At 44.3% G+C, this 26,258-nt stretch overlaps 1 protein-coding gene across 1 annotated transcript; it reads right to left on the bottom strand.

Moving 5' to 3' along the window:
- Positions 1-856: 856 nt before the first annotated feature.
- ADRA1A (adrenoceptor alpha 1A) lies at positions 857-11,842 on the bottom strand. Its single transcript, XM_021546270.2, has 2 exons — positions 10,960-11,842; positions 857-1,368 (listed from the first exon to the last, which is right to left on the bottom strand). Exons 1-2 carry the CDS (start codon positions 11,840-11,842, stop codon positions 857-859), a joined length of 1,395 nt encoding a protein of 464 aa, XP_021401945.2.
- Between the last annotated feature and the right edge of the window lie 14,416 nt (positions 11,843-26,258).

Here is a 26,258-nt window from a genome sequence, read left to right as displayed (position 1 = left end):
CTTTGAGCACTTGGTTTCTTCCCAACTTGAAGGAGTCAGGAAAATGATTGTAGCAAAACACCGGGCAGGGAGACAGGAAAGATCTGTGGCTTTTCCAGTGACTGTGGCACTGTGGCTATTGAGCAAAGAATTGCTGAGCCTTTCGGCAGGGTCCTGATGGACTCAGAAGATGAAAAACAAAAGGATGAACACAAGAGAGTTCTTTGAGCCTTGTTTGATAAGAACTTACCTAGTTTTGAGTTTTATTAGACCTGCATCAAGGCGCACGGATGGTCTGAATAAACCAGGGACACATGCAAATTTTCATTTGGTATGGTGTGGAGATTAGGGAGGCTGATTGTACAGAAAAGAAAAGTTCTCCTTGGTCTCTGAAGCTCGGTGGAGTTCAGTCATTTGGATCAAGTTTTCCTTGGCAATGGAGTTGACTGAAATGCACAGGTGAGGAGGTTTGGCTTTATGGGGAGGGGTGGAATCACAAAATGGCTCTGAAGGTGGAGGTGCCGGAGAGTGTCGAGGCTGAAATCAGCACAGGGTCTTTGTGGTTCTCACTTCCTCTTCCACTGCCCCGAAATGACAGCAGTGGGAATTTAAATGAGGAGAATAGAGGGATAAAGCCCTTAAATGCCAAGGAAACACCTGGCAGATGCTGGACCCTCAGAATACCATCCTCTGAAGCCATGCACTCTCTTTGAGGGGCTCCATTCATGTTCCCAGCACTCACAGACATCCTTCCTCTAAAGATCTGACCCTGTTTCCCCTGTTCCTACCTGGATCCTTTCAACTAGCACACCTATTCCTACCTCCCCATAAAAAGAGCAACATCCCATTAAACCCCCAAGCTGGTGCACCCAGCTGCTTAGACATCCTCCCCGCTCTCGCCCAGGGCGATGGAATGGATTTTGGTGGTTGGCACTTTGCAGCTCTCACGGATGAGACTCCCCGAAGTGCCTGCACAGCAGCATTCCTGCAGGAACCCTTTGCTCTTGGCTTTGGCAGCTGTGCAGTCTTTGGAAACGGCGTTTTTGGTGGGCACGCCCCGCACGGTGGAGAAGATCTTCCACTCGCAGACCCCGTCGGATTTGGAAATCTTGTAGAAGGTTTCTCCCGATCCCACGGGGATCCGCACCACCCCTCTGCCACTCTCGGTGCTCTCGGCAGCAGGATGGTTGAGGTTGAAGCTGGGGGTTTGCTTCACTGCTGGCTGCTTCCTCAGGAGGCACTGAGCTCTCAGGACATTATGGAACGCTTTCTTGAACTCCTGACTTGAGCATGGATAGATGATGGGGTTGATGCAGCTGTTTAAATATCCCAGCCAAAATGTTATTTTAAAAAGTGTGTCCGGGGGTTTGATTGCAGGAAAGAAAGAACCTAAAATGGAAAACACGCAGAGTGTTAGGGCAGAGGCAGTGAGGAATTGCAGGTAACCAAAGAAACTAAAACACTGGAAAAAATAAATAGGATTCTGTTCCTTCTTGAAAAAATTATGATTGGAAACACAATTCCTGCAGGAACAAGTGTTTCACGATTTGTGATGTCATACAATTACATGGATGTTCCATCAGAAATCAAGTCAAGAGAGCTATTTAATAATTACAAGCATTATATTCCCATTTACAGCCAGAGGGCTGATTCTAGGGATAGAGGAAAATTCCTTCCTCAGGGACTCCTAATTCAAGATTAATTACCCAAATGACAGCAATATCTTGGAGGCCATACAAGGGGCTTCAGATGGCAAGAAAATCACACCATTTCAGAAGGGTTAGAGAAAAAAGGGATTAGAGTTGACTGTGTTACAGCTAAAAGTCTTTGAAATGATGAAGTATTGGGTACTCATATTCCATGAAAACTTCAGAAAACTGAACTATCCACACCCTGCCTCATGGAATGCATCTAAAATTGAGGGGAGTTAAAGGGAAGTTTCCTTCTCATATCAAGGAACACTGGGGAGGGTCTCATAGGCAGACATGAGATATGTGCATATATTTTTAAAATTTTTTTATTTATTTATATACACATATTCTGATATATACTTGCAAAGTTATCTTCCAAAGATGACTCAAAGAGCAAGAACTTTGATGGCTCCTTAGAATGGAAAGGACTTTGGCATTTCTTTTTCTATAGAATGATGAGTTATCTGCTGATCTAAAATCTTGCAAATGTTCTTCCTGATGCCAAATCTTTAGTTTTATAAAAAAAAAAATCCCAGAAACAAAATTGACTTGTTTTGGAATTTATATTCAAATTTATCATAAACAGGACTTTTAGCACAGACAAATGCTTGTCTTCATGCTTCCCCTGGAAAAATTGTAAGCACATGGAAATAAATACTGTGAAAGGTTTGGCATCAATGCATCCATCATCCTCTCCAGTGTAACCATGTCTGCGAGCAGCTCCTGAGCTTTACAGGGATTGATCTGTTCCCTGGACCTCTCCTGGCCAAGGAAAAGCTGATAATGCCCTCGGAGGATGTGCTGATTGAAATCTGGGAGCTGCTCAACTGCTCGAACCCTTTTCCTCAGTCTTTGTCAAATGAAGCTGCAGCACTTGCAGCAAATGCTTTCAAGTGGCCACAGGAATTCGTACGATGGTTTTACCTGCCTGGGAATGCATCAAAATCCTGCCTGGGCCAGAGCCACTCCTGGTGCAGGGTGATTAACAACCTGCTCATCCTGCTGAGCACAGGATCTGCAGGGAAATGTGGAGCGATGTCAGAATCTGAGCTATTGATGATTCTGAGATTGTAGAAAGTTTCTGTCTTTCTGCCCCGCTGCCAAAGCAGAAGCCATAATTGGTCTGTGCTGGTTCCAGGTTGTTTATTCTGTTGATCTCTCACATGTTCTGCTGCCCTGCCCAGCTCTGTCCTGCAGGGCAGCGTGTGGGGCTCTGCCCTCAGTGGGATGTGACAAACATTCAATACCAGAAACTCCCTGGGCTGGATTGACAAGAACATGCCAATATCTGTCACCTACGTTGGACAGTGTCTCCCCAGCCTAAACCAACAGAAAAATGCCAACACCACAGTGAGACATGGAGGGCATGAAGAAGGAGAAAAAGGACAAGGCACACCCAATTTCCTCCATCTTGTCCCCTTTGGACCCCTCATCTAGAATCCTAAAATTTTACTTTTGCCCCCGTGCCACACTTAATTATTACTGATATCAAACACTCAGAGCTGGTAATTAATCCTGTGAGATTGAAAACTCTTTTCCATGGACAGAGATCACAGCCAGTGTCTCTGGGAGGTTTAGACAGGTGGGGTCGGTCTCTTCCACCTGGCAGCACTGACAGAACAAGAGGACACAGCCTCAAGCTATGTCAGGGAAGGTTTTAGGTTGATATTAGGAACAAATTTTTAACTGAAAGAATAATAAAATACTGGAATTGTCTTCCCAGGGAGGTGGTGGAATCACCTTCTCTGGATATGTTTAAAAAAAGACTGGACTTGGCACTTGGTGCTATGGTCTGGTTGTGGTGTTGGGTTTGATAATCTTAGAGGTCTCTTCCAAACTCATTATTCTGGGATTCTGTGTGATTTTCTTCTGTGGTTGCTCGAAGCTGGCCCAGGTAGAGCAGTTCCATTATTACTTTCAATATCAACCGGATTTTAAGAACAAAAAGGTTCTGCTGAAGAAAACAAATGCTGTTTTGCAGCAAAGCACAAGCAAACACATGTATCTACAACCTAAATTTTTTCTCAGCAAATTAATGCTTCTCTCCTTTAGTGCAAAACATTTAAATAACATTCTGAAAGAACTTTCTGGCTGAAGTCATTGGCAGATGAAAAATAACAGAAGGCTTCTAAATGCTCAAATCATGCTCAATTTTTTGGTTTATTTCCTCATTTAAACACAGTGAATCTACTGCTTTCTCATTTTGTGGTGAGGGAAAAGGTGAACCAAATCCCTGTTTAGGGAATCAGCTGTGTGAGGCCAAGTGTAAAAATGGGTAAACAATAACAATTCCTGTTTGCTGCAACTCCTCGCTCTCTCCAGATGGAATGCAAGGGTTGTGCCAAAGTCTGATAAAAATAGAAAACAGCCAATGTCAGAGTCTGTCCCTTGCTCTTTTTTTGGGGTGGGATCTGCATGTTAATTTATTAATGTAGCCTTTTTTGGTTCATCTGTGGAGACACTCGTTGCCTTGGAATGACACACAGTGAAAGAAAATGAAGGAGCTTTAACAGCACAGAGACTTTGCTATCTACAGGTCCCACTACACACTGGCTTTCAGATAACCATGGAATGGTTTGCACTGGAAAGAAAATGAAAGATCATCTAATTCCAGCCCTCTGCCATGGACAGGGACATCTTCCACTATTCCCGGGTGCTCCAGCCTGGCCATAGACACTTCTAGGGATGGAGCAGCCACAGCTTCTGTGGGAATTCCATCCCAGTCCCTCACCACCCTCACAGGGAGGAATTTCTTCCCAATATCTCATCCAAGTGTACCCTCCTTCACCTCAAAGTCATTCCCCCCTGTGGTATCAGTGCATACCCTGGTAAAAACTCCCCCTCCAGCCTCCCTGTAGGGTGTTTGACACTCAGGGGCCACCGAAATATCTGTTACCTCTGTAGCTCAGAAATAGTCCCTAATCTTTCCTGTTGGCTACCCGAGTATCTAGGAAAAGGGGAAAAATATCTTATTTTCCAAATCATTGAGGAATGGTGTTCCTCCCCACAGAATCCTAAGAACGTGTCCCTTTCTTCCAAACTTTTAATATTCAGTGATGTTGTTGTGATCAATCTCAGTGGCTGATGGATCTGGTAATGAGCAGGAGGCATCTTCAAACCTGGTGACAAAGTAGTTTGTTCAGTGCTGAGCCCTCAGAATGGACAGGTCAGGTCAGATGAACTCAAAGGAGAAATAAAACAAAGATTTTGTGGGTTTTTTTTTAACAATGACCATAATTAATAATGAAATTTAACAAGAGTGATGAATTATCTCTTTTTAAGGCATATGGTACATGTTCCCTACAGAGCAGTGAGCACAGGGAAAGCAGGTGGAGCTGGGATGAGCATTTCCATTAAATACTAGACCCTTTGGTGACTGCCAGTTTATGTCAGTTAAAGTTTGGACACTTGGACACCATAAGCTATGGCTGAGAGAAAAAAATTACTGCACCTAATTCTCAGGGCAAATTTTTCCAGTCCTCTCACTCCAGACCAAGTGGAATCACAGGTGTCCTACAGGAGAGCTAGAGGGTGAACAGCAGCTAAAATACTAAATTTTCACCTTTGAAATTAATTCTCTGTGCTATTCACTGGCCTTAATATCTTCCTTTGCACACTTTGTCAGGAATTAATTCATAAGTAGTAGCAAACCTGATTAAAGTTTAAAGGCTTCACCTTACACTGTGAAGCTTCAAGGGGTCTTTTCATGCATTTTGAATAATGGATTGGGTAAATGATGCTACAATTCTTGCTTTGTTTTCAAAAGGTTGAGGACAATCAAGTGTCAGTAGCACAATACAATTGCTTCTTGTAAAAGTAAATAAAATAAAATGTACTATGAGCCTCCTGAGATCTTTTGCCATTAAGTGCTTCATCACTCATCCCTTGAAATGTCAGAAGTGCATTTTCTTCCCTCATCTTTTATTTCCCTGTTTGTCAGCTGGAAGTTTCTTCAGCTCTGAGAGATAAGTTTGCCACATCCCTCCTGGTGAGTAAGTGCCAACTCACTCTCAAAGATGTAATTTGACTTTGTCACAAGAGCTGCCTGATTAGGGGTTGTTTAAAAAGCAGCCCAGATGTCACGCGTCATTTCACTGACGGACAGCAGAGAGGGTTTTGGAACCCGCCAGACTGTAAAAAAGTGTGTTATTTACTCTACATCATCGCTGTCAGCACCATGGGAATCAGATCCTGTATATTTGTGTGACCCATAAACCCTTTGTGGTGTTAAAAACCATCTCGGCTATAAACCCATCTCTGCTACAAATCCATCTCGGCTATAAATCCATCTCTACTACAAAATCCATCTCTGCTACAAAATCCATCTCTGCTACTGAATCTTGCATCTCTGCTGAGGTTTGCTGCTTTATTTCCCTTCTTTTTATTTTGTGAAGCTTAAATCTGGGCACTGAGGCAGAGCACAGACGTCAGGTGGGGGTGATGCTGCTTCAGTGCATGGGGGAGGTCAGGGTTGTGTCCAGAGAATCCCAGATTGGTTTGGGTTGGAAAGGACCTTAAATCCCATCCAGGGCCACCCCCTGCCATGGCCAGAGACACCTTCCACTATCCCAGGGTGCTCCAAGCCCCGTCCAGCCCGGCTTTGGGCACTGCCAGGGATGGGGCAGCCACAGCTGGGAATTCCCTCCCAGGGAACAATTCCAATATCCCATCTAACCCTACCTGCTGGCATAGGGAAGCCATTTCCACTTGTTTTGTAATTCCCTTGTCCCAAGTCCCTCTCCAGCTCTTGAAGCCCTTTCAGGCTGGGAAAAAGAAGAGTGCTCTGGTTACAGAGAAGCAAAGTTCAAAACTCAGGTGCTGGGATCTGCCTTGAATCAATCAGTCCAGAGGGCAGCAGCTCTTCCAGAGCCATAGAGACCAAGAGGATGAAGCACAGAGGAGCACTGATATTCCAAAGGGAATTAACTGTGTACCATGGCCTCCCTAATCCCTCATGGCTCTACAAACATTGATAAATATGCTACATTTATGTTCCCAAGCCGAGTGTTAGCATAAAATTTATTCCCTAAGACAAGAGTTCTATCCTGCATCTCAGGTCATGATTCAATCCACCCTCTGGAAAGTGTATTTATAAAAATAAGCATATATAAGTATATATATCTAAATAAATAAATAAATAAACATAAATAAATAAATAAATAAATAAATAATTATATATATATATATATATGCTGCTGCAGACATTCAAAGCTGCCCCCCTGTACACACATGACATCTCCAATATGCTCTCATTGCTCCCTTATGGGAACTATTTTTTATGGAATAAAAAAATGGTATGAAGGAACCGTTAGACAGTAGAAATTATCCTGGACTCAGCACAATCCAATTAACACAACCCGTGCAGAAAAAGCAGTGATGTGAGGAAGTCTTGCACTTTCCAGTTGTGCCTCCCCAGGGCCTGGAATATTGTAGCTATTCCACAGGGAAAATAAGAAGGATTTTGTGCTTGGCTATCCCTGATGCACAATAAACAGACACAGAAGAAGGAACAAGTTTGTTTTCCCTCCCAAATCCTGAATTCAGTTCTCTGCAGCACCATGAGGGTGTCTGGGCACAGGTGAGAGGTGAAAAGATCAGGCAGCAGGACTGGGTCAGTCTGGGAACACTGCGCTGATGATTTGGATTATTTCAGACCTAATTTATGCTCTGTTTCATATTGTACCCACTTAGAATGGATGATATTTCTGGGAAATGTCTCAGCAAGCAACTATTTCCAGATTTGCTGTGGGCAGCTGCAGATTTAGAAAGCTGATAAAAAACCATGGGAAGGTAAACTGAGGTTTTGTTACCCGTGTGAACCCAAACAATCACATTGTTTCACAAATCAATGTAATTGTCACTCCAATTCCAGTTCTCAAGCTCTTCCTGCAGTGGAATGGGTCTGGATCCCACTGCTGATATGTTGGGAGATATTTGATATTTGCCCTGAAGTCCTCGCTCTTGAAGTCATTCACTTATAATAAAATAATAATTTTCCTTTAAGAATAAAAAAACCCAAACTAACCAGAGAGTAGTTTGAGAAGCTGGGTCAGTCTCAGGCTGTCTCATGAGTTTGTTGTCTGTCATGATTTTGGAATCCTTGGAGTTTGAAACAAGAAATTATCTCCTTCAGCAAGAGCCAAGTATCTCTCCCATTATCCAAACTGCAGACAAATCCTGACATTTGCTCAGTGGGGTGGGAGAATCTCTCACCACAGCCTTTCCATCACTCCCCAACGCTGAATTGTGCTGTGGCATTCGAGAGTGAGGGAAAAATGCTACTCCTGCTTCCTTTTCTGTGGGGATTGAAGGTGGTGGCTGCATGACGAGGGATTCTGAGACAAGGATGAGCCACGGGAGCGGCTCTCAAAGCAGAGCGCAGCTGACCGACCTTCCCTCCCTGGCTTTTAGTAGAAATGGTTTTTAACATTGATTCCTCTGCTCCTTTGCTGTGTTCTTCAGTCACTGGGACACATTTCAGGGTTTGGGAATTGTCGGAACTCACAATGTCCCTCAGACATTTTTGGATGCCCCAGGCCCGGGTCAGAAGCATTTGAGACCCTGGCGCAGCTGCAAACAGCTGTGATTTTGGGTTTGAACCATGGAATGATTTACCAGCCTTGCAGGAAGAACAAGGAGTCACAAAAGTTTAGATATTAGAGTAGAAGTAGTCACAGAGTAAAGGGAAGAATTTCTGAGTGCTGTACAGGGGGTTTTGGTTTTGTACATGGGGGTCAGAGGGTTTAAGATGGATTTGGGATTTGGGCCTGCCCTGTCCTCCCTCTTTCTCCTTCCTCACCTCCATGTTCCTGGTGATGTTGGCCCTCACGGATTGGTTTAGAGTAGAAAAGCACCATTTAATATAGGTAATAGGCATTGGGGAAAAACTGTAAACTCAAGGAGTGCAAGAATCCTTCCTCTCCCTGAGCTGGAAGCCAGCGAAAGAGCTGGGGCTTTATTCTGAGAGTTTTTTCCCTCTTTTATATCTTTTTTTCTCCCTTTCTCACTGAGAGAACGCTGAAATATTAATGTGGGGAGTCTGTGTTGGTGTGTGTTGCTACTCTGAGTCTTTTGACCCTCTGAGAGGTCATGTTGTGTCAATAGCAGAGACGGAAAAATGCGCTTTATTTTTTTATGTCTAATGAAAGTAGAGTGGTTCTCTTTGACTCCATTAAAAAAAAATTACCACAAAACAGTAAATAGAAACCATCTGCAGACAGGATTAGAGGTTTCCCTTGACAGTGTTTGTGTCAGTTCACAAAACTAATTTACTCCTCGACCACAAATAAAAACACCCTCCAGCAGATCGTCTTTCTTAATTGCGAGAATGATTGAAAAATGCTAAAACACTTCCTCCAGAACTGTGAAACTCCTCCAGAATCGATGGGACCATGTTTTGGTCTGTCTCATGGCCACAGAGCTGCAGAGCTGGTCAAGTTCTGGCTGCCCAGCTGCTATGAGCCTCCACCAGGGTTCAACAAGGAGGATTTTGTACATCTGGAAAGTCAGGACCCCAAAACCCGTCAGGATCACTTCCCTTCACTATCCCAATTAGGCTGCAGGACAGACCTGAAAGTGATTGTTATCTTTTGGAACGTGCTCTGCATCAAGATGAGTCCTTGGCTTTTTCTGAGGACTTTTTAGTGCCATTCATCTCTTTAATATTTTTTTTTGTCCTTAAACAAAAACAGAAAGTAGTTTTTGAAAGCCCTATAATATATGCTTTAAAAATGACCTAGTAAACCCCCAAAACATAAAAAAAATATCTCCAAAGTTTCCTTACAAGGGATCAAAAGAGGATACAAAGCCATTCTGGAGCCCAGAAGATTTCTTAAATCCAAAACAAATTAATTAACAGCTCTGTATGGGCAACCAAATTTGCAGATGAGAAGTGTGTTTAATGCATTCTCTCAAACCCTTTTTGAGTATGTTCCAGTCATCTTGGCAAGCAGCATTCCAGCATGCTGACATCGTGGCCAGCACAAGCCAGGCTCTCAGGGGCTTCTCTTTTGGAAACAGTTCCAATCCATCCTTCCCACTATTGACCAAGAGGAAAAAAAATCTGATTTTTGGGGTTTTTTCACATTAGCAACGGGTTTTGGTGTGTCTTGATAAATCTTGGTAAAACCAGTAGAGGTTAATTGAAAAAGAAAAACTATTTATAAGTTTGGAAAATCAGAATTAAAAAAAAAAAAAAGGAAAATACCCCCCTCCCCCCCAATCTTTATTTCCATGTAAGGATGTTTTGTCTTTTCTGATGTCTTTTCTGAATTGTCCATATTGTCTTACTAACGAAAGCTTCCATAAAATCTTACTTTATTTTTCCTGTACAGCATAAGCCCTTTCCATAAGAAAAGCCCTGAAATTGAACAAGTCACAGATTGTAGTTTCCATGTTTGAAAAACCCAGTATTTAATGGCAGAGCCCAACTCAGTGTGATGAGCCACGTCCCTCACCCTCAGCTATAGGTATGAAATCAGTATTCTGCCTTTCCATCCTGCAACTGCATCAAACGTAACTGAGCAAGGTTTAATTAAAATTCTAATTACTTCTTCATATTCCAGCAAAGCAGAACAAATTCCTAGCTTTGCTCCTGTTTGGAATGACAACAGGAGAATAAATATTCATACCCAGCACGGTGGCTGAGCTAGTGTTTGGCCAGTGGGCTCAATGGGTTCCCAGAAAAGATGCAATCCAGAGCAGAATAAAATCAGTTAGAAGGACCCTCACTGCTGTCTCCTGACTGGTCATATCAAAACGGGATTAAAATATTAAATTCTTTTGGAGTTATGGTATTGCACAGGATGAATTTCCTGATAGGAAGCAGATATTTTTTTTTCCTTAGAGTGGGAATCATCAATGCTGAGCACTCCAGGAGATCTGTGAACAGCTACTTCAACCCTGAATGTATTTATATCCTGACCTTTTACACATTTAAGTTGCCTGGCTGCAAGCATCAACACACAAACCCCCAAAGATCCTGTTCCTATAGCAGAGATGGTCACAAATATCTGCTCTAGTTCACAAAAGAGGATTTTCTATGTGGAAAAGTATAATATTGCTCCCCTGCTTTTCAGAATTTTGCTTCTCATCACCAGGGACCAGATTTGGTCAAATTTAAGACTTGTTTTTTTTTATCATGGTGCCTGCTTTGTGGTGGTGAGTGTTTTGTTTTTCGACAGCTTTGCAGCACAGAATTTCTCCCTCCGAGCTTTTCTGACCAGCGCTACCACACCCAGCCCCAAGCACAGAAGGCACTGGAGGACCCACAAGGCTTGGCTCTACTCACCAAGAGGCATTACTACAAAAAACGGGAGCCAGCAGAGAACGAAGCATCCCACAACTATTCCCAGGGTCTTGGCAGCTTTCTTTTCCCTGGAGAACTTGAGCAGGCGCACGGAGAAGTGGTGCTTGCTCTTGGGGTTGGGCGCGGGGCCGCCCGCACCGCGTGCATTTCTGCGGTGGATGCGGAGCGTCACCTCCTCGGAACGGGATTTCTCCGTCTTCAGCCCACAGGTCAGCCCTTTGTTCTCCCTTTTGGCCACCACGTAGACCCGGCAGTACATCACCAAGATGATGATCAGGGGGAGGTAGAAGGAGCCCAGAGCTGAGAACAAGACGTAGCCGGGCTCCTCGGTGATCTGGCAGATGGTCTCATCCTCCGGGGCTGGCTCCTTCCAGCCGAAAAGGGGCCCGATGGAGATGACCAGGGACAGTGCCCAGACACACAGCAGGGCCAGCAGGCCCCTCCTCTCTGTCACTATGCTGGGGTACCTCAGCGGGTAGCTCACCCCAATGTATCGGTCGATGGAGATGACGCAGAGGCTCATGATGGAAGCGGTGCAGCAAAGCACGTCAACAGCTGCCCAGATATTGCAGAAGATCCTCCCAAAGACCCAGTAGCCCAAAATCTCCATGGTAGCTGAGAAGGGCAGGACGGTGGAAGTCAGGAGGAGGTCAGCTACAGCCAGGTTGATGATGTAATAGTGGGTGACACTCTGTAGATGTCTGTGGCAGGCTACGGACAGGATCACCAGGATGTTACCCAAAACCCCAAAACCAATCAGCCCCCCTAGAATAACACCCAGTAAGATGGCCTTGGAAATGTTCACAGGTTCCACTGAGTGGGTGCAGTTGGAGCATTCGGAAGAGTTTCCAGGGAGGAGAGCCATGGCTGGTAATGTCCATGTGAGGCTGCTGAACTTCACCCCCTTTCCAGGCAGGAACGGTGACAAGATCAGGAAGGTCCTATAGGCAACATTAGCTTAGCCTTGCTGGGGAAAAGAGTTTTAGAAGAATGTTTTAGGACTGCAGCAGCAGCAGCAATGAGAAAGATCCAGAAACATATCAGAAAACTTACCTTTGCTCCTAAGCTTTCAGCAGAATAACATGGTTGATACCAGTTCCAAGTCAAATTTAACTCCTTCTGCATTTTCCTTGGGGTGCACAAGTAGGGCTACACAAACCTGAGGCTGTTTGTGCTACTTTCCAGGGTCATGGGATAGGAAATACTGGAGCTGCAGGTTAAAATAATTTCTGTCTTTTGGGGAAGGTTCTGTATTTAAGGAAAGTAAATATTCCAAAGGGTCTCCAATTTAGCTTCTCCTGAGAGGAAATCACTGACGCTGAATCGTGTTAGTCCTGATTCTGCCTTAAAATTGGCTTAGAAACCTGACTGGATGGAGGTTTGCTGCTGTGTCTGCTCAGCAATTTTGTTGGAGATACCCACCACTCCCCATCCTCAGCGTTTAGGCTGTGAGTCAGAGCTTTCCATATGTGGAGCGCTCATCAGTCGAGGTCCTGGGCTGCAAATTAAAGCTCATATACATCTCCTCCTCCCGGCTTGCTCTGAGGGGAAGAGTGGAGTTTGCCATGTGCACAGGGCCATGCTCTTGTGCTCTCTGCAGATCCTCACCCCCCTGGAGAAGACAAAAACACGAACAATGCAATTCCCAGAAGCCACACTCACTGCTAGGGTTCTCATATAAGAATAGAGCAGGAGGCTATTTTAGGGTGCTTTCCTCAGGCTGGCTCCAGCCAGTGGAACCAACCTTTTCCAGCCCAGCACTGTTTAACAGAAACGGAGAGATCCAAGTGGGTTTTCCTGCCTAAATTTTCCCTTCTTTACAGGGCTAGGCATCAATCCTAATTATTAGCTCACCTGCAGAGACCAGTTCTAGGAAAGACAGAAGCCTGCAGGACACAATTCAGGACTATACAAACTGTGCAGCAGATTTAGAAGCCCAAATTTAATCTCAGGTTTCTTTATTAAGCGAGACCTCTCCCCGTTAAAGTGTTAGTCCAGCTGAGCTGCTCATTTTGATAATCTATAGGGCAAAGCAACTCCAAACCAAGCAGAAGACGTTGCAAGGAGCAAGCCTCCAAGTGAGTGACACAACATTTCAGAGTATCTGGAAGCCAAGCTCAGCCTTTGCTGACTAAATATGGAGAAAAGGTACCTCAGATGGAAAAGTGAGGATTAGCCTGGGAACCGAGACCTGGGGGGCACAGAGAGGAGAGCTGCAAGTGGAAGCTGCAAAACCTTTTCCAATACCTCCAAATGCATATAGAATTTCCATCCCAAATATTAATCAGAGGTGAAAAATCACCACTAAGGCTGCGCCTGTAAAACCCCAGATGAGGAAGGACCCTGTAAGTGTCCTTTGGGATGAGTCCCTCAGATCACACTTTAAGCAGCAACAACTGTCCCATTTCCAAACCTTCACACTGAACTTTCCTGCAGGCAAAAGCATTTCGAAGTCTGAAGCCCCAAAATTCCCAGTTCACAGGCAGGGAGGAGGGAGGAAGGGGGAGATGGATAGGTATGGATAGGTATCACACAGTGGGAATTTTACTTCAGTACACTAAAATGAAATTGGATCTTATTGTATTTCCCACCAGATAGAACAAGTTGAGGAATAATCCCAAGGAAGAAAAGGACAGATTACCTAAGCACATACATGAGACATGAGTGTTGCATCGAGCATCTCTGAGCATTATACTTGTGGTTATTCCCAAATAATGCCCAGCCTGTGGAGATAGCTGATGCTGGGAAGAGCAGACCCCAGGCTGCTGTGCCAGCCCCACACCCACCTCTTCAGTCTCCAGAAGGCAGCACATCTCCTGTGAGCATCTGGAGAGGAGATTCTCAGCACAGCAGGCTCCTGTTTCATGCAGGGATGGGGCTCCGTGCCTGGAAATCCTCAGCTTTGCTCCCTTCCTGCCCCCCTGGTATCCCAGCAGCTGCAGTGGGGCTGATTCCCTGTATCCCACGGCTGTCAGGGGCTGGCTCCAGGCTCCCTGGAGGGATCCGTGCCCTGCTCAGAGCTCAGCTCCACACGGGCAAGGAGCAGCAGGAACTTCGCTGCTCTGCTCTTAGCACAGCAGTAGCCTTACCATTACCGTAATTCCCAGCCACTCCCGTATTGCCCAGAAAGAAAGAGCACTCACAAGTGTAGTTTTAAATCTTCTTTTCTTTCTTTTTCTTTTTTTTTTTTTTTTTTTCCCCACTCGAATTCCTGCAGAGACCAGAGAGTGGAAGGCAGATAACAAACTCCTGTTTGTGAGTTAATACAAAATTTTTGGGATCTAAAAACGAAATTTCCTGCAGGAGAAACTGAACAAGGAGATGAAGGCAGGACACACTGCCTGGGGATTCTGCATGGTGGGACAAAGCACAGCTGACTGGAGATGGGGGTTTAAGGAGGAAATTCCTCCAGCAGAATGTGCTGTTGAAGGGAGGTTGGTTTTTCACATGGTTTTTCATTGCAGTTAAAAAAAAAGTGTCCAAAGTCCTCAGTGAAGAACAGATATAAAAGTGATGTCCTGAAGTGAAGGGGACACAGAGTGGGATTTCATAGCCAGCAAACCCTGTAGCCACAAGGAAGCAGATGAACCGTGTCATGTTCTTGCGTGACACTCTCCACCTCTTCCTCCTGGGCACTAACTTTGAGAGGAAATTTTGGGTTTTTGGGTTCAAGAGTTTCACAGACAGAGGCAAATTTGAGTGATGCTCAGATTCCCCCTGGAGAGTACTGAAAGCAGATCTGTGCTTGTCAACAGCTCTGATCACTGGTCCAACAAATTCAGAGTGCCTGCTTGCTTCTGGGATAGCCATGGCTACTGAGGGGAAATTGAAAAAGCAGCTCCCAGGAATGTGCAATTTGTGCAAGTTGGGCAAAGAGTTTGGGACAGTGTAGTCACTCCTGTAGCAGCTGCAGCTACAGCATCATTTGCTGTCTGAGAATAAAAAACCCCATGAGAATAAATGTCAAAGTGAGAGGGAAAAAAAAAAAAAAAAAAGAATAAAAAGGAAAATAATTCAAACTGATTTTGAAGAACTTGCAAACTGCAAAAATGAGTGCTTTCTAAATGCTGTTTCTCCAGTTTTCTTGCCTCATGTGGTGCCTGTTCTGTTGTACATCTACAGAAGGTAGATGGTTTTTGGAGGCTACTTGGAGGTCTTGTCCTTCCCTGAGCAACAAAGGGTGCTGGAAGAGAGCAAAGCCTAAATGGATGAAGGGAATGCTGAGTTACTAAAGATGCTTAAAGGCTGAGATTCAGCAGGTTTATTTTCGATGCCTATCTTCAGATGAGACAACTCTGTTTCCATCGATTCATTGGGAAATGAGTCTAAGTGGCTGAGGGGAGGGAAAGGAGCAGAACCCCATTCTGAGTTTTGTTTCTACTGGTACATAGACCTGGCCATACTGGTGGTTATTTCAGGCTCTTAAATGCACCATGGAAATAAATAAATATATATTAAAGGCTTTAGTCATTAATATACTCAAAATATCAGCTCATCTGTCAGTAATACCCTTGTCAGGGGGCATCTCTCCAGAGTGGAGGGGAGCAGAAGGAAGCAACAGCAGATTTTGTCCTAAAAACCCTCAGGGAAAAATGAATTTATGGTACTGAAGAGCTCGTACGCCTGGAGACCACCAAGAGGTCAGAAGGGTCATTAAACACAGTGCAGAGTATCCCCAGGTAGGGTGGACGGGGTAGGATTAGTGTCACATCAACCCTGGTGAAGCAATCTTTGTGCTTGGCTCTGGCAAGACGTGCTGGACTTGTCTGTGCCCGGAGTAAAAGTTTTGGATTAATCAAAGTTTGGGAGAAAGCAGTGAGAGGGGTGCAAGCCTAGAAAACAAAAGGAGGAGCTATTTAATCTCAAAGTTTGCACCTCTAAAGACAGATGAAAGCCTGTCCATGGGGTTCTGAGTGTCCACCACTGGAATTTTGTAAGAACATATTAGGCAAGGATCCATGGCAGGGTTTAACTCAGCTTTCATCCTCCACTGAGAAAGGATGAACTGTCCCCTGGTGCTCACAGTGTACCTGAGTGGTTTGGGTTGGAAGGGACATTTAAAATCATCTAATTCCAGCCCAAAGTTTTATGCCACCCAAAATGATTTTCCAGACAGGGGCAGGTCTCTAAGTTGTGGAAGGAAGGAACAAAGTCCTGGATGAGCTTTTTGTTCCATCTTTGATCTTTGGCAGGTCCATTTCTGGGTGTATCTTTATCTGTGACATGGAGGAAATAATGTTTTTGTCCTCTTTCTCTTATTCATTTGGACTTCAAGCCTTCTGAGTAAGGTTTGTAGCTGACTCTGCCCAGTTAGCATCCACAAAACAGATCCCGTGCTTTCGGTGTTGTTAATTATACTCATTAGCATAAGAGTGTCCCTAGAGAGAGCTCCTAGCAATCCACAGCTGCTCAGCTGTTTCTGAGCTAAAAAATGTTAAAATCAGAACCTTAAATCCTGATTTTTGGGCAGCAATTGTGTTTTCATTACAAACATCTCATCAAAAGGGCCGAATCCCATTGTTTGTGTGTCTGAAGGCGTTTGATGGAGTGTCATTGGTAATCTGCTCACCTCGGTGCCACACCACACAGGCAGCTGGACCAGGAGTAGAGGAACTTCTCTGAGGTGCTCCAGGCCTTGAAATTACTATTTACTTGCCCAGAAAGAAGTGAAAAGGGTTGTTTTGATGAATCATCCCTCAGATTTTAGCGAGGGTTCAACTTCTGCTTGGATAAGAAAGAAGACCTAACCCAAAGGCAAGAGATGTTAAATGTTGTCTATTAAAATTGAAGCTGGACTCATTCCACTGTCTTTTTAGGACTGGGACAGCCTGAAGCTTTTAGCATGACTGAGTTGAAGATAAACTGGAAAATTCTGTGTTTAGAAAGGAAAAAACCCAACCTAGCATATGAACTAAGAGTGAGCATTCAAAATGTGGATTAAAAAGTGTTGGAAATAAAAAAAGACTAAAATTTTCAAAGCAGGTAGATCTGTCTGTGATTTCATACTTAATTATAAGATACCCAAGTATTAGAGGTTTCTTTGTCTTGGGATTCATAAGGACTTTTTCACCATGTTCCTAAATCACTTAGGCACAGGCTGGCTAAACAAGATCCATGCTTTTGCATAAATCAAGGCAGCCTCATTAAAACCTCATGGTACCTTCTTAATTCTCCACAGATGAAAATTTGAGCCACTGGATTTTGTGTACAGCTGCAGGTCTGAGAAGAGCTGTTAAATGTTTATTTCTACATAACTCACAATGAATTTCCTGGTTTGATTTATTACCTGGATGATCTGATGAAATCTGACCACATATGGAGGTCAGGGCTCTTTTGTAGCCTCAGAAAGACTGATTTTACCTAGTGCTGAAATAAATCTACACAGACATGAGTGCGTGCCTGAGTTTTTATCCCTCCTATGTCTTGCTGCATCCTTTCCCATCCTGGCACTGCTGTTCCCTCAGGTGAGAGTTCACTTTTCTGAGCTTCAGCTCAACATTCATCTTTAATATGTAAAATAGGTGGGGGAAATTGAAGATGTGTCTAAATCACGCCTTCTTGGACTCATTTAAATCCTTCCTTCACTCTTTATCTGCTGTCTGCCCACCTGTGAGAAGCCACAAGGTCCAATGCACTGGAACATCTCCCTCATCCCCCTGACTTGATTTCATCACCAAAGCTTCTCCCTTCATCTCCCTTTCCCATTCCAGTTTTTGGCAAGAGCCCCCCTTAGGGCTGGAGCTCTGACTGTGTGTCCTGTGTGGCACACCCAGCTCTTTGGGCAGTGGAGTTCACAATCCATAGAACAGAAATTAACCCAGAGTTCTGCTTTATCTTTCCTGGATCTGAGCTAGGTTGAGCTCTGATCCTGTGCCATCCACAGTGCAATAAATATCTTAGGGAAACATGGCTCTGAAAAACCCCAGGGAAGAAATTCCATGTTTATTCTTATTCCAAAGGGGCTGGAAGCCACTGTGAGTGTGTTGTGCCTTGTTTTGGCTGATTGTCCAGGCTCAGACCTCTCTTGCCATACGACTTTGTGTACAGTTCTGTCATCTCTGCTGAGCTCCACCTCCCTCCCGTGCTCCAACTGCAGCTTGTGTTTAAACAACCCTCGAGACAGCTCAGCCCACAGTGATGCTGTGCTTGATAGATGGAGCCTCTCATCTCCAAGGAGCTGTGCTACTTGGGGACCAGAAACGCAGAGCTCGTGTCACCCACTGCCATCCCTGGGCAACTGTTAGAAAAACAATTGTTTAGGGAAAGGCTGGGAAAGAACATGCTTTTAGGGATGTATCAGTCTTTCCATAGGCACATATTTACCCGTTATTTGCTTATCACCACATCTCGCTGGAGATCCCCTTGGAAGGAAAGGGGCCCACAGCAGAAATCAGCAGCCTGGAGAGGAATGTGGCAGCAGAGTCCTCTTGGTTCTGTGTCCCTGGGACCAGCACTGGTGTGGGCAGGGAGGAGATCCTGAGCCCCCCGAAGTCAGAGTCAACAGCTGGAGCTCCAGAAACGTGTCTGCCGAGTCCACTGTGCCCTGTCTTTGCCATGGATAACTGCATAACTGTATTTTTCTCCTTTAGTTCAGTATGATGAGGGAGGCTGTCCCAGTGAAGTGAGTTTTAAATGTTTTGGCGATGGAGGAACCAGAAATCAATTGTTGTTCAGTGCATTTTTCCTTCCCACTGAGCGTGCCAGGACAGAAAAGTCCCAAGTCATCCAAGCTGGCCAGAAGTGCAGCAATCCACTCAGAAACTGGGTGTCTGCAGTGATGCATGGTCTGGAGGAAAAAAAAAAAAAAAAAAATCAAAAAATGGAACACCAGGCAGCAAATCCAATTCTTTTTGCAATTCCAAGCCTGCATGAAGGGTAATGTAAAGATACTTCAAAGACAAGGAAGAGAATCAGGAAGCCCTTAAGAAAGGAATCAGTCATTGAACTGGAAAGACGAACAGCACCCTTATCCAGGAAAATTCCTGGGAAATTTCTATCCAGGAAAATTCCTGGGAAATTTCCATCCAGGGAAATTCAGCTAGGAAAGCTCTCGCTGGAGACATAAAACACTGTCATAAAAGACTGGAGACATCTCCAGCTTTGGAATATCATAGATTCCCAACATTAAGATAAACAGCCCCTATGAAATAAAATTTGACTGGGGAGTGGGGGGAACCTGAGACACAGGGATTTAATAACGTCTTCCATGGGCACCAAATTGACCCCAGACATCCCAAATAACCTCCTGCTCTGCCCTCTTGGCTTTTCTGTTCTTGTTGGTGCCACATATCTGATCCAGCTGTAAAACTTCCACTGCTTTGGGTTCTCCTCAAGACTCAGAGCTGGTCTGCCCAGAATAATGAGCCTGTCACAGACAAACGTGGTGCCTTTAAATTCAGTGCTGGTGACTCCTGGCAAGGCACAAGGAGCACTCGCTGCTGGAATTACTCCTTGGATATGTTCGTGTGTTTGTTTCTCCCCATATGCTACAGCATATTTTACAAATATGACATTTATTTGAGATCGAGGTAAAAATAGTGCAGGAGTATGGGAAAAAAAAAAAAAAGGATGAATCATAAAATGAATCATGGAGTGGTTTGGGTTAGAAAGAGTCTTCAGGGTGATCTATTCCTCCCCCTATCCCAGGTTGCTCCAAGCCCCATCCAGCCTGGCCTTGGACACTTCCAGGGACACAGGGGCAGCCACAGCTGCTCTGGGAATTCCATCCCAGACCCTCACCATCCTCCCAGGGAGGAATTTCGTCCCAATATCCCATCTCTGGCAGTGGGAAGCTCCTTGTTCTCTCATTCCCTTGTCCCGAGTCCCTCTCCAGATCTCCAGGAGCCCCTTTAGGCTCCTGGAAGGGGGAGTTTCTGTGAGTGCTCACCCAGGCTGAGGATTTGCTGACTTATTCCATGCAATGTGGTATCTTGGGAATGTCCTTGTTTTAAACAAAGTTGCTGCCTTGCATTTAGCTCCATTCCAAGTGTTTAAAACCAGCTGCTCAATTGTGGTCAGCAGAAATTTCACGGTAACTCCATTAGGAAAAGAAAAAAAAAAAAGCACAGAATGAGAAATAATTAAAACCCTTCTAATGTGTTAAAGGAGGGTGTGTGTGGGGGAGTGGAATATCAGTGCAAGCTCTTCCAGGTTTCAAATTAACTTTATTATTTGGTGCAAATGAGAAGCCTGTCTTTAACAAATTCATTAGAGGTCCTGGTGATCTCTGAATTCCCTTGTGCTGGTGTGACTGCAGTGCCTGGCGGTGGGGAACAAGGAGCTCTGACTCCTCCGGGTTCCCCACTGCCTGCAAACCATCCAAAGCCCATGGAAAGCAGCAGCATCATAAGAAAATCAGGGTTTTTTCCCCCCAAAGAACAATCCTGATGGGTGCATAATCAAAAACAGGACAGCTGCTCTTTTGTTCATAAAAACCTCAGATGGAGAACACCTCCCAGCTCTGCTTGCAGCTTTTTTCCCTTTGGCTCAATCTTGATTTTGCTGATGTTTATAAAGCATGGCAAGAGGCAAGAGTTCAATGACTCCCATCTGAAATAAGGCATTTCTCTTTATTCCCAGCTGGGAATATTCCCAACATCCTGGGAATGCAGCCTGCACACAAACGTAGCACATCTGACAACAAATCTCCTTCTCAGGATGGCGGCCTCCTTTCCTGGTGCTCCAGAAGATTGAATTTCTTCTGCAGTTCTGGAAGCAGCACTTGGATATTACAGTAAATATCTCTGTGGGTGGAAAACAGTCTAAACAAAATTTTTCCCTCTCTGCAGTGAAGCAGGGACTGGATCCATTCATTTACCTCGAATTGCTCTGGTTCTGTAATGCAGGTTTTGCTGCAGGAAGCAGGTAAAATGATACCCACGAGGCACATAGGAGAGAAAAGTAATGTACCCATTCTACATTTTCATGGATTTATTGCTTGTTAAAGATGCTCTCAGGGTGCTGGTGTGGTGGTGAATTACTGTTTTTCTGGTTAGCAGCCAGGCACAGCAGTGAACTCCAATCAGCCTGGCTTACCAGGGAAGCAGACTTTCATGATTATCCAGTTTTTTGTTCTGCATTCATAGATATTTCCCGACACCAACTCATCAGACTGGGAAGATGTCCAAGACTCCAAACATCAAGGTCAGGAAAGCACACGATGAAGATGCTTGTCCAGACCTCCTGCCTGAGCTGGATTTGGCCAGGAACCCCTTAAATAAAGCAGTAAGAAACCAGGATAATTTCTACCTGCTCAGGCCTGGCTCACACCTTGTGGAGTCAAAGCAAAATGTGGTCCCTGCAGTTATGGATCTTCAGATCTGAGGGAAAAAATCTCATTCCAAAGCTAAACTGAGAGATCCATCCCTCACCTGACTTTCTTCCCTTGGATGGAGCAGGGAGTGGCTCAGTTTTTGTTAAACAGTAGGAAGGGATAACAGGGCTCAGGGGGCAGCAGGGAATGTTGAGTTGGCAAGTTGAGGGGTTTTGAAAAGCCTGTGGTTTAACCCCAGATGAATTCACATTTTCTGAGTAATCTTCAAAAGCAAAGCTCGTTGCCATGAAGCAGCAAATCTCCCAAATCCCAGTTTTCCACAAGAGAAGTGGAAGCTGTGACTGCTCCTCAGCCAGACCCTCCAGGCTGCACCAAGGCAAGGAGCAGAGCCTTGTTTTGGGAGAAAACCTGAAAATCCAGACAGCCTGGGGGAAAGGATCAGGCTCCATTGCAAAGAAATGAGCAATCTGCAGAAAATAATTATGTATTTCCACAGCAACACTGCTTATTTCTCTTGTTCACATCTGTGGTAGTCTGTTATTTTACAGTTTGCTCTTCTGTAATAGGTTTTAAATATTCCTTGTTATAAGTCTGTAATGGTTCATTCTATGTACTCAGTTTGGCTTCCCTAATGGTTCAGTCTTGAGTTGTTTACCCCAAAATTTTCCTGTCAGTCTCCATCAGTTCTGGGGAGTGAGCTGGCTGGAGAACATCTTCCCTGTGACCACAGCGTGCAGTGACACAAATCCACGGGTTTAAGAGCTGCTGTGAAGGGAAAGGGAGCTGTGAAAGCCTAAAGCTTTTTTCCTGCAGCGAATTTATCCAGAGGATAGGTTATATCCAGGGTTTCTTCCTTCAGATAATTTGTTGGCAAAGTAAACGCAGCTTCAGCAACCTTGGTATTTTGCTCTCAGTAAAATAACTTGGCTGGTAGATCAGCCTTTGACTCTAAGTGTTCCTGTCAACCCTCAAAATACTTGAAATAAATGGATGTTGGATCATGCTTTTAGAGCTGGGTCCAACAACTCTAAAACCTGAGCAGGATCTCAGCTCTCAAGGGAAGGCCGGGCTTGGTCACACCTCAGATCTTTCAATCTTTCTGGGGCTGACTTGGTTTTTTCCTGGTTGCTCCATGTGCTGGTGTGTGGCAAGCACGTTTCTCTCCCTCTCAGGATTTTTCATAGAGGTGCACAGAGAGAAATGGAAGAGAAAACAATTTATATTTCTGCTCCTTGTTTTTCCCATGTGGAATGTGTTTGGAGAATTGTTTACCTGGGGTGAGTGCTTGGTTGGATTCTGGTGAGGATTGTTCGAGCCTGATGGCCAATCCAATCCAATCCAATCCAATCCAATCCAATCCAATCCAATCCAATCCAATCCAATCCAAACCAATCCAACCCACCTGGGTCACAAGTTGTGAGAGTTAAAGTCAGAGAAATTAGTATGTCGCTTTAGTACCCTCCTTTTATATAATATATTAATATATTTTAGCACAGTTACAATAAAGAAATCATTCAGCCTTCTAAATTAAGTCAAACTTTGCCATTTCTTCCCATTGGGTTTGCCTGCATTTACAATGCTGGTGCCAGCCAGGGAATTATATTTCTGAAAATGGTGATGTGCTTTTGGTTGTAGACCCCAGTCCAGAGGAGTTTTTACTGCAAGAAAACCTTTTCCCACAGTTAATTTTCTCAGGGAAAGGAAAATCTTTTTCAGCTCCAGATTAGGGAAATGACACAGACAGTAACAGTCAGTGACATGGACAAAGCCTGAAAAGGATTAAACCACACTGTGTTAACATGAATTGACAGTATTTTTAAGAGGAGGATGGGAGAGAATTATCTGTTTTGAGGAAGAAATTCTAAAATTATTTGGAAAAAGGGAGAAAGGGCATGGGTTGGACTTGAGCATCTTTGAGGTCTTTTCCAACCTAGTTATTCTGTGAATTCTGTGAATTCTGCAGAAGTGTTTAATTGTATGTGTAATGTATGTAAATGTGCACATGACACCAGAAATCAGGTGAAGGAGAAACTGTACATTCTTGAAACCCCTACTCCACCAAACAAAGGTCACTCACCCATTCTGATCCAGTTTCCCATTTTGCTCTTAGACTGCAGCTCTGTTTCTCCTCTGGCCTCCAACCCACCTCCAACCCCTTCTAGGGAGGCCTAATTTGGTTTTTTGCAGTCTGACCCCAAACAAGCCCAAGTTAAAAACTTTTCCCTTTGACTTCAGTGAGTGCTCCAAAGATCCTTCAAACCCAGCCCTGCTCACAGTTCTGCTGCACTGATGGAAATTCATAGACTGCAGTGGAGTTGGGATAATGATGCTGTTGTAGAATGAGAATTAAATCAAGGCATCAGTGATGAAACTGAAAAAATAAACTTTGGTTTCAAAGTCTGCTTCAGCCAGAGGTTGTGCAAACATTCTCACAAAAAGCAAAGCATGAAGGGAACAAGGAAAATAAATTCTCTAGCAGTTGTTCCAGCAGTTTCAGGCACTGGGTCCTGTGATTCCATAAATGACAGAGAGCTGAAAATATTTACTCATCTTGTTTTGAAGTATTTAGTTATGTTCAGCTGCGATTTAAAGAGAACACGCTGGCACATAATTTCTCATGGAGATAAAAATCTACTCTTTATGTCACCACCAGGTATTTTATTTTACTTCCCTGAACCCGATGTCAGCAGCAAAAAGGCATTTCTGATCCATAGAAATTCCCAGGAGGAGTTATTGACACAAACAGCGGGAGCCTGGGCAGCAGCAGGAGCAGGGGAGCAGCGTGCTCTTCCCACATTCCCTTGGTGGCTCTGATGACAAGTCTTTGGCACCCTGGAACACTCCCTGGAGCCAAGAGACCACGGGCAAACTTCACCATTTCTATTTCTGTGATCTATAGTTTTTTGGAGCTTTTTTTTTTTTTCTTTTTTTTTTTTAACAATTTCATGCTCCTTTTTCTGCTGGAGCAAAGCTTTGGTTTTTTTGTAGTCAGATAATTCCTTGTCTGTTTTCTGGCACCTGACATGGCTCAGGCAGATCCAGGTGCTTACAAGGTGAGCTCCATTATTTACCATAAAACAGGAGGAAAAGCAGATGTGAAAAACAGCACGGTGGCGGTGGGGGGGAACAAGGGACCTAAAGTCTGGTTTATGTTTACACACTTCAGTGGCAACAAAGAGATGAAGATTTCTAAAGATACAGAGCAGGGATTTTGAAGAGCATCTTCATAAAAAAGGTGCCAAATTCCTGTATCAAGGTATCAAACTTAAAGATGTGTGCTAATGTCTTTAAAAATAATCGGATGTGTGAAGGTATGGGTGTTAATGTGTTTGAAGTGGGTCTTAGTGGTTCTGCTGACTTTGGGCATCAGGTTCATTGCAGAGCCCGGCCAGCCTGGCTCCTGGAACAGGCACGGCTCTGCCCAGGGCTCAGCTCTGGGGTAACCCAGCAGGTTCAAGGGGGATATGGGCTAGGAGGTTCAGGAAGGCTCCACCTTCCCACTGCCTCAGCCAGCGCGGAAAGGAAAAGAAGAACAGGCAGGAGTTTAGGATGAAAGGGAGTCTGTGCCCCCCAAAACCTCGGGAGAGAAAACTGCAGGCGTGTGCCCCGTGGACTCTGCCCCTTCAGTCGAATGAAGCTGAAGGACTGCTCTGTCTCCTTTTTTTGGACATAAACCTCTGGCGTTTCTGGATTTTCCTGACAAAACTGTCAGGAATAATGCTATAAAAAAGCTATTTTTAAAAAGTGGTATTGATCCTCTCCCTCTGGATTCCTACACATTACTTGCTCAGCTCCCTCTGCAAATGTTTATCCCATTAATACATCTCCCTGGAACATTTACTACCAGTTTGTGACAGTTCAGGGCAGTGAAAGCAATGAGCAATGTGGTGTGGCCCCAGACTTTACAGCAAACTAATCACTTGTGGCTGCAAGGCAAGCGAGGGTGTTAATTACTCCCAGTATTAATTTTTGACCTCTGTATGGGGAAGATTGCAATAAACCCTGCTCTGACCTTGCTGTCTTTGAAGAAGAAAGGCTTTTAGAGGCTGATTCTTCAGCTGCAAAACTTTCTGAGTGCTTCATGCATCATCAGATCCTCATTGGTATCCACCAGGATAAAGGGTGTTGATTAATTGATTAAATCTTGCTAATTGTGCTCTGAGACTTACAAAAATGCATACTGAAGAGGAGAACTTCATCAAGAGTATCTTGGATACTGCATTTCATCTGTTCTATCTGCACAGGAAGGATGAAGATTTCCTAACAAATCCTGCTGCGATGGTGGGGATTTGATATTTGGCATTTCTACAGCCCAGCCACCTCTCAGCATTTATTTTACCCTGGTGTGTATGTGCTCGCCATGGTGACCTGTCTTGCTCCAGGAGTGTAAAATGAGCAAGATCCTATTAGCAGTGGGAACTGAGCATGACAGGGAGGTGTTCCACTCATGCTAATAATACTTTTTGCTTGGAGATAATAACAGTCCAGTTATGTTCATTTTTTTGCTTGGCACATGCAGTGTGCCACTGACAATGACGGCCCGTAAGTGATTTTATGAGGGCTTGGTGCACATTCTGGAGTTCTGCAAAACAATGGTCAGAGTTAAATGAAGGACAAAGCAGATGCTTAATCAGCATGTGAATCCACCAGGAGCCGTGTCTGCAACCCAGGAATTGGTATTTTTAAACCCCTGGGGAGCTCTGCCACCAAATGGGCTTTTTTTTTTTTTTTTTTTTTTTTTTTTGAGCTATGAGTCCTCCTCAGAACAGTTTGGTTTGGGCTTTACACATCCTCTAGTAGATTTGTGAATACCCTTCTGTAACTGCTCAACCTGGCTCCTTATTTTTTAGGCAGGGATCAATCAATATGAAGAAAGTTAAGGCAAATCCTGTGAGTTTGCCAGGTTGGATGGAGCTTGGATCTGATGGGGATATTTGGCCTTGTTTTACCTGTCCTGGCCCTTGGAATACATTAGGAATAATTCAGAATGAGGTGTCCCAGCCCTGGA

This window comes from Lonchura striata, chromosome 32 (genome assembly GCF_046129695.1).
Source record: "Lonchura striata isolate bLonStr1 chromosome 32, bLonStr1.mat, whole genome shotgun sequence".
NCBI lineage: Eukaryota > Metazoa > Chordata > Aves > Passeriformes > Estrildidae > Lonchura > Lonchura striata.
The sequence above is the reverse complement of the archived record's forward strand: the minus strand, read 5'-3'. Positions and strand labels throughout refer to the sequence as shown.

Coding starts and splice junctions, on each gene's coding strand:
- ADRA1A (XM_021546270.2), bottom strand. CDS start 11,842: ATGGCTCTCCTCCCTGGAAACTCTTCCGAATGCTCCAACTGCACCCAC. Junction 1,369..10,959: donor TTTTGTAGTAATGCCTCTTG/GTGAGTAGAGCC, acceptor TTTCCATTTTAG/GTTCTTTCTTTCCTGCAATC.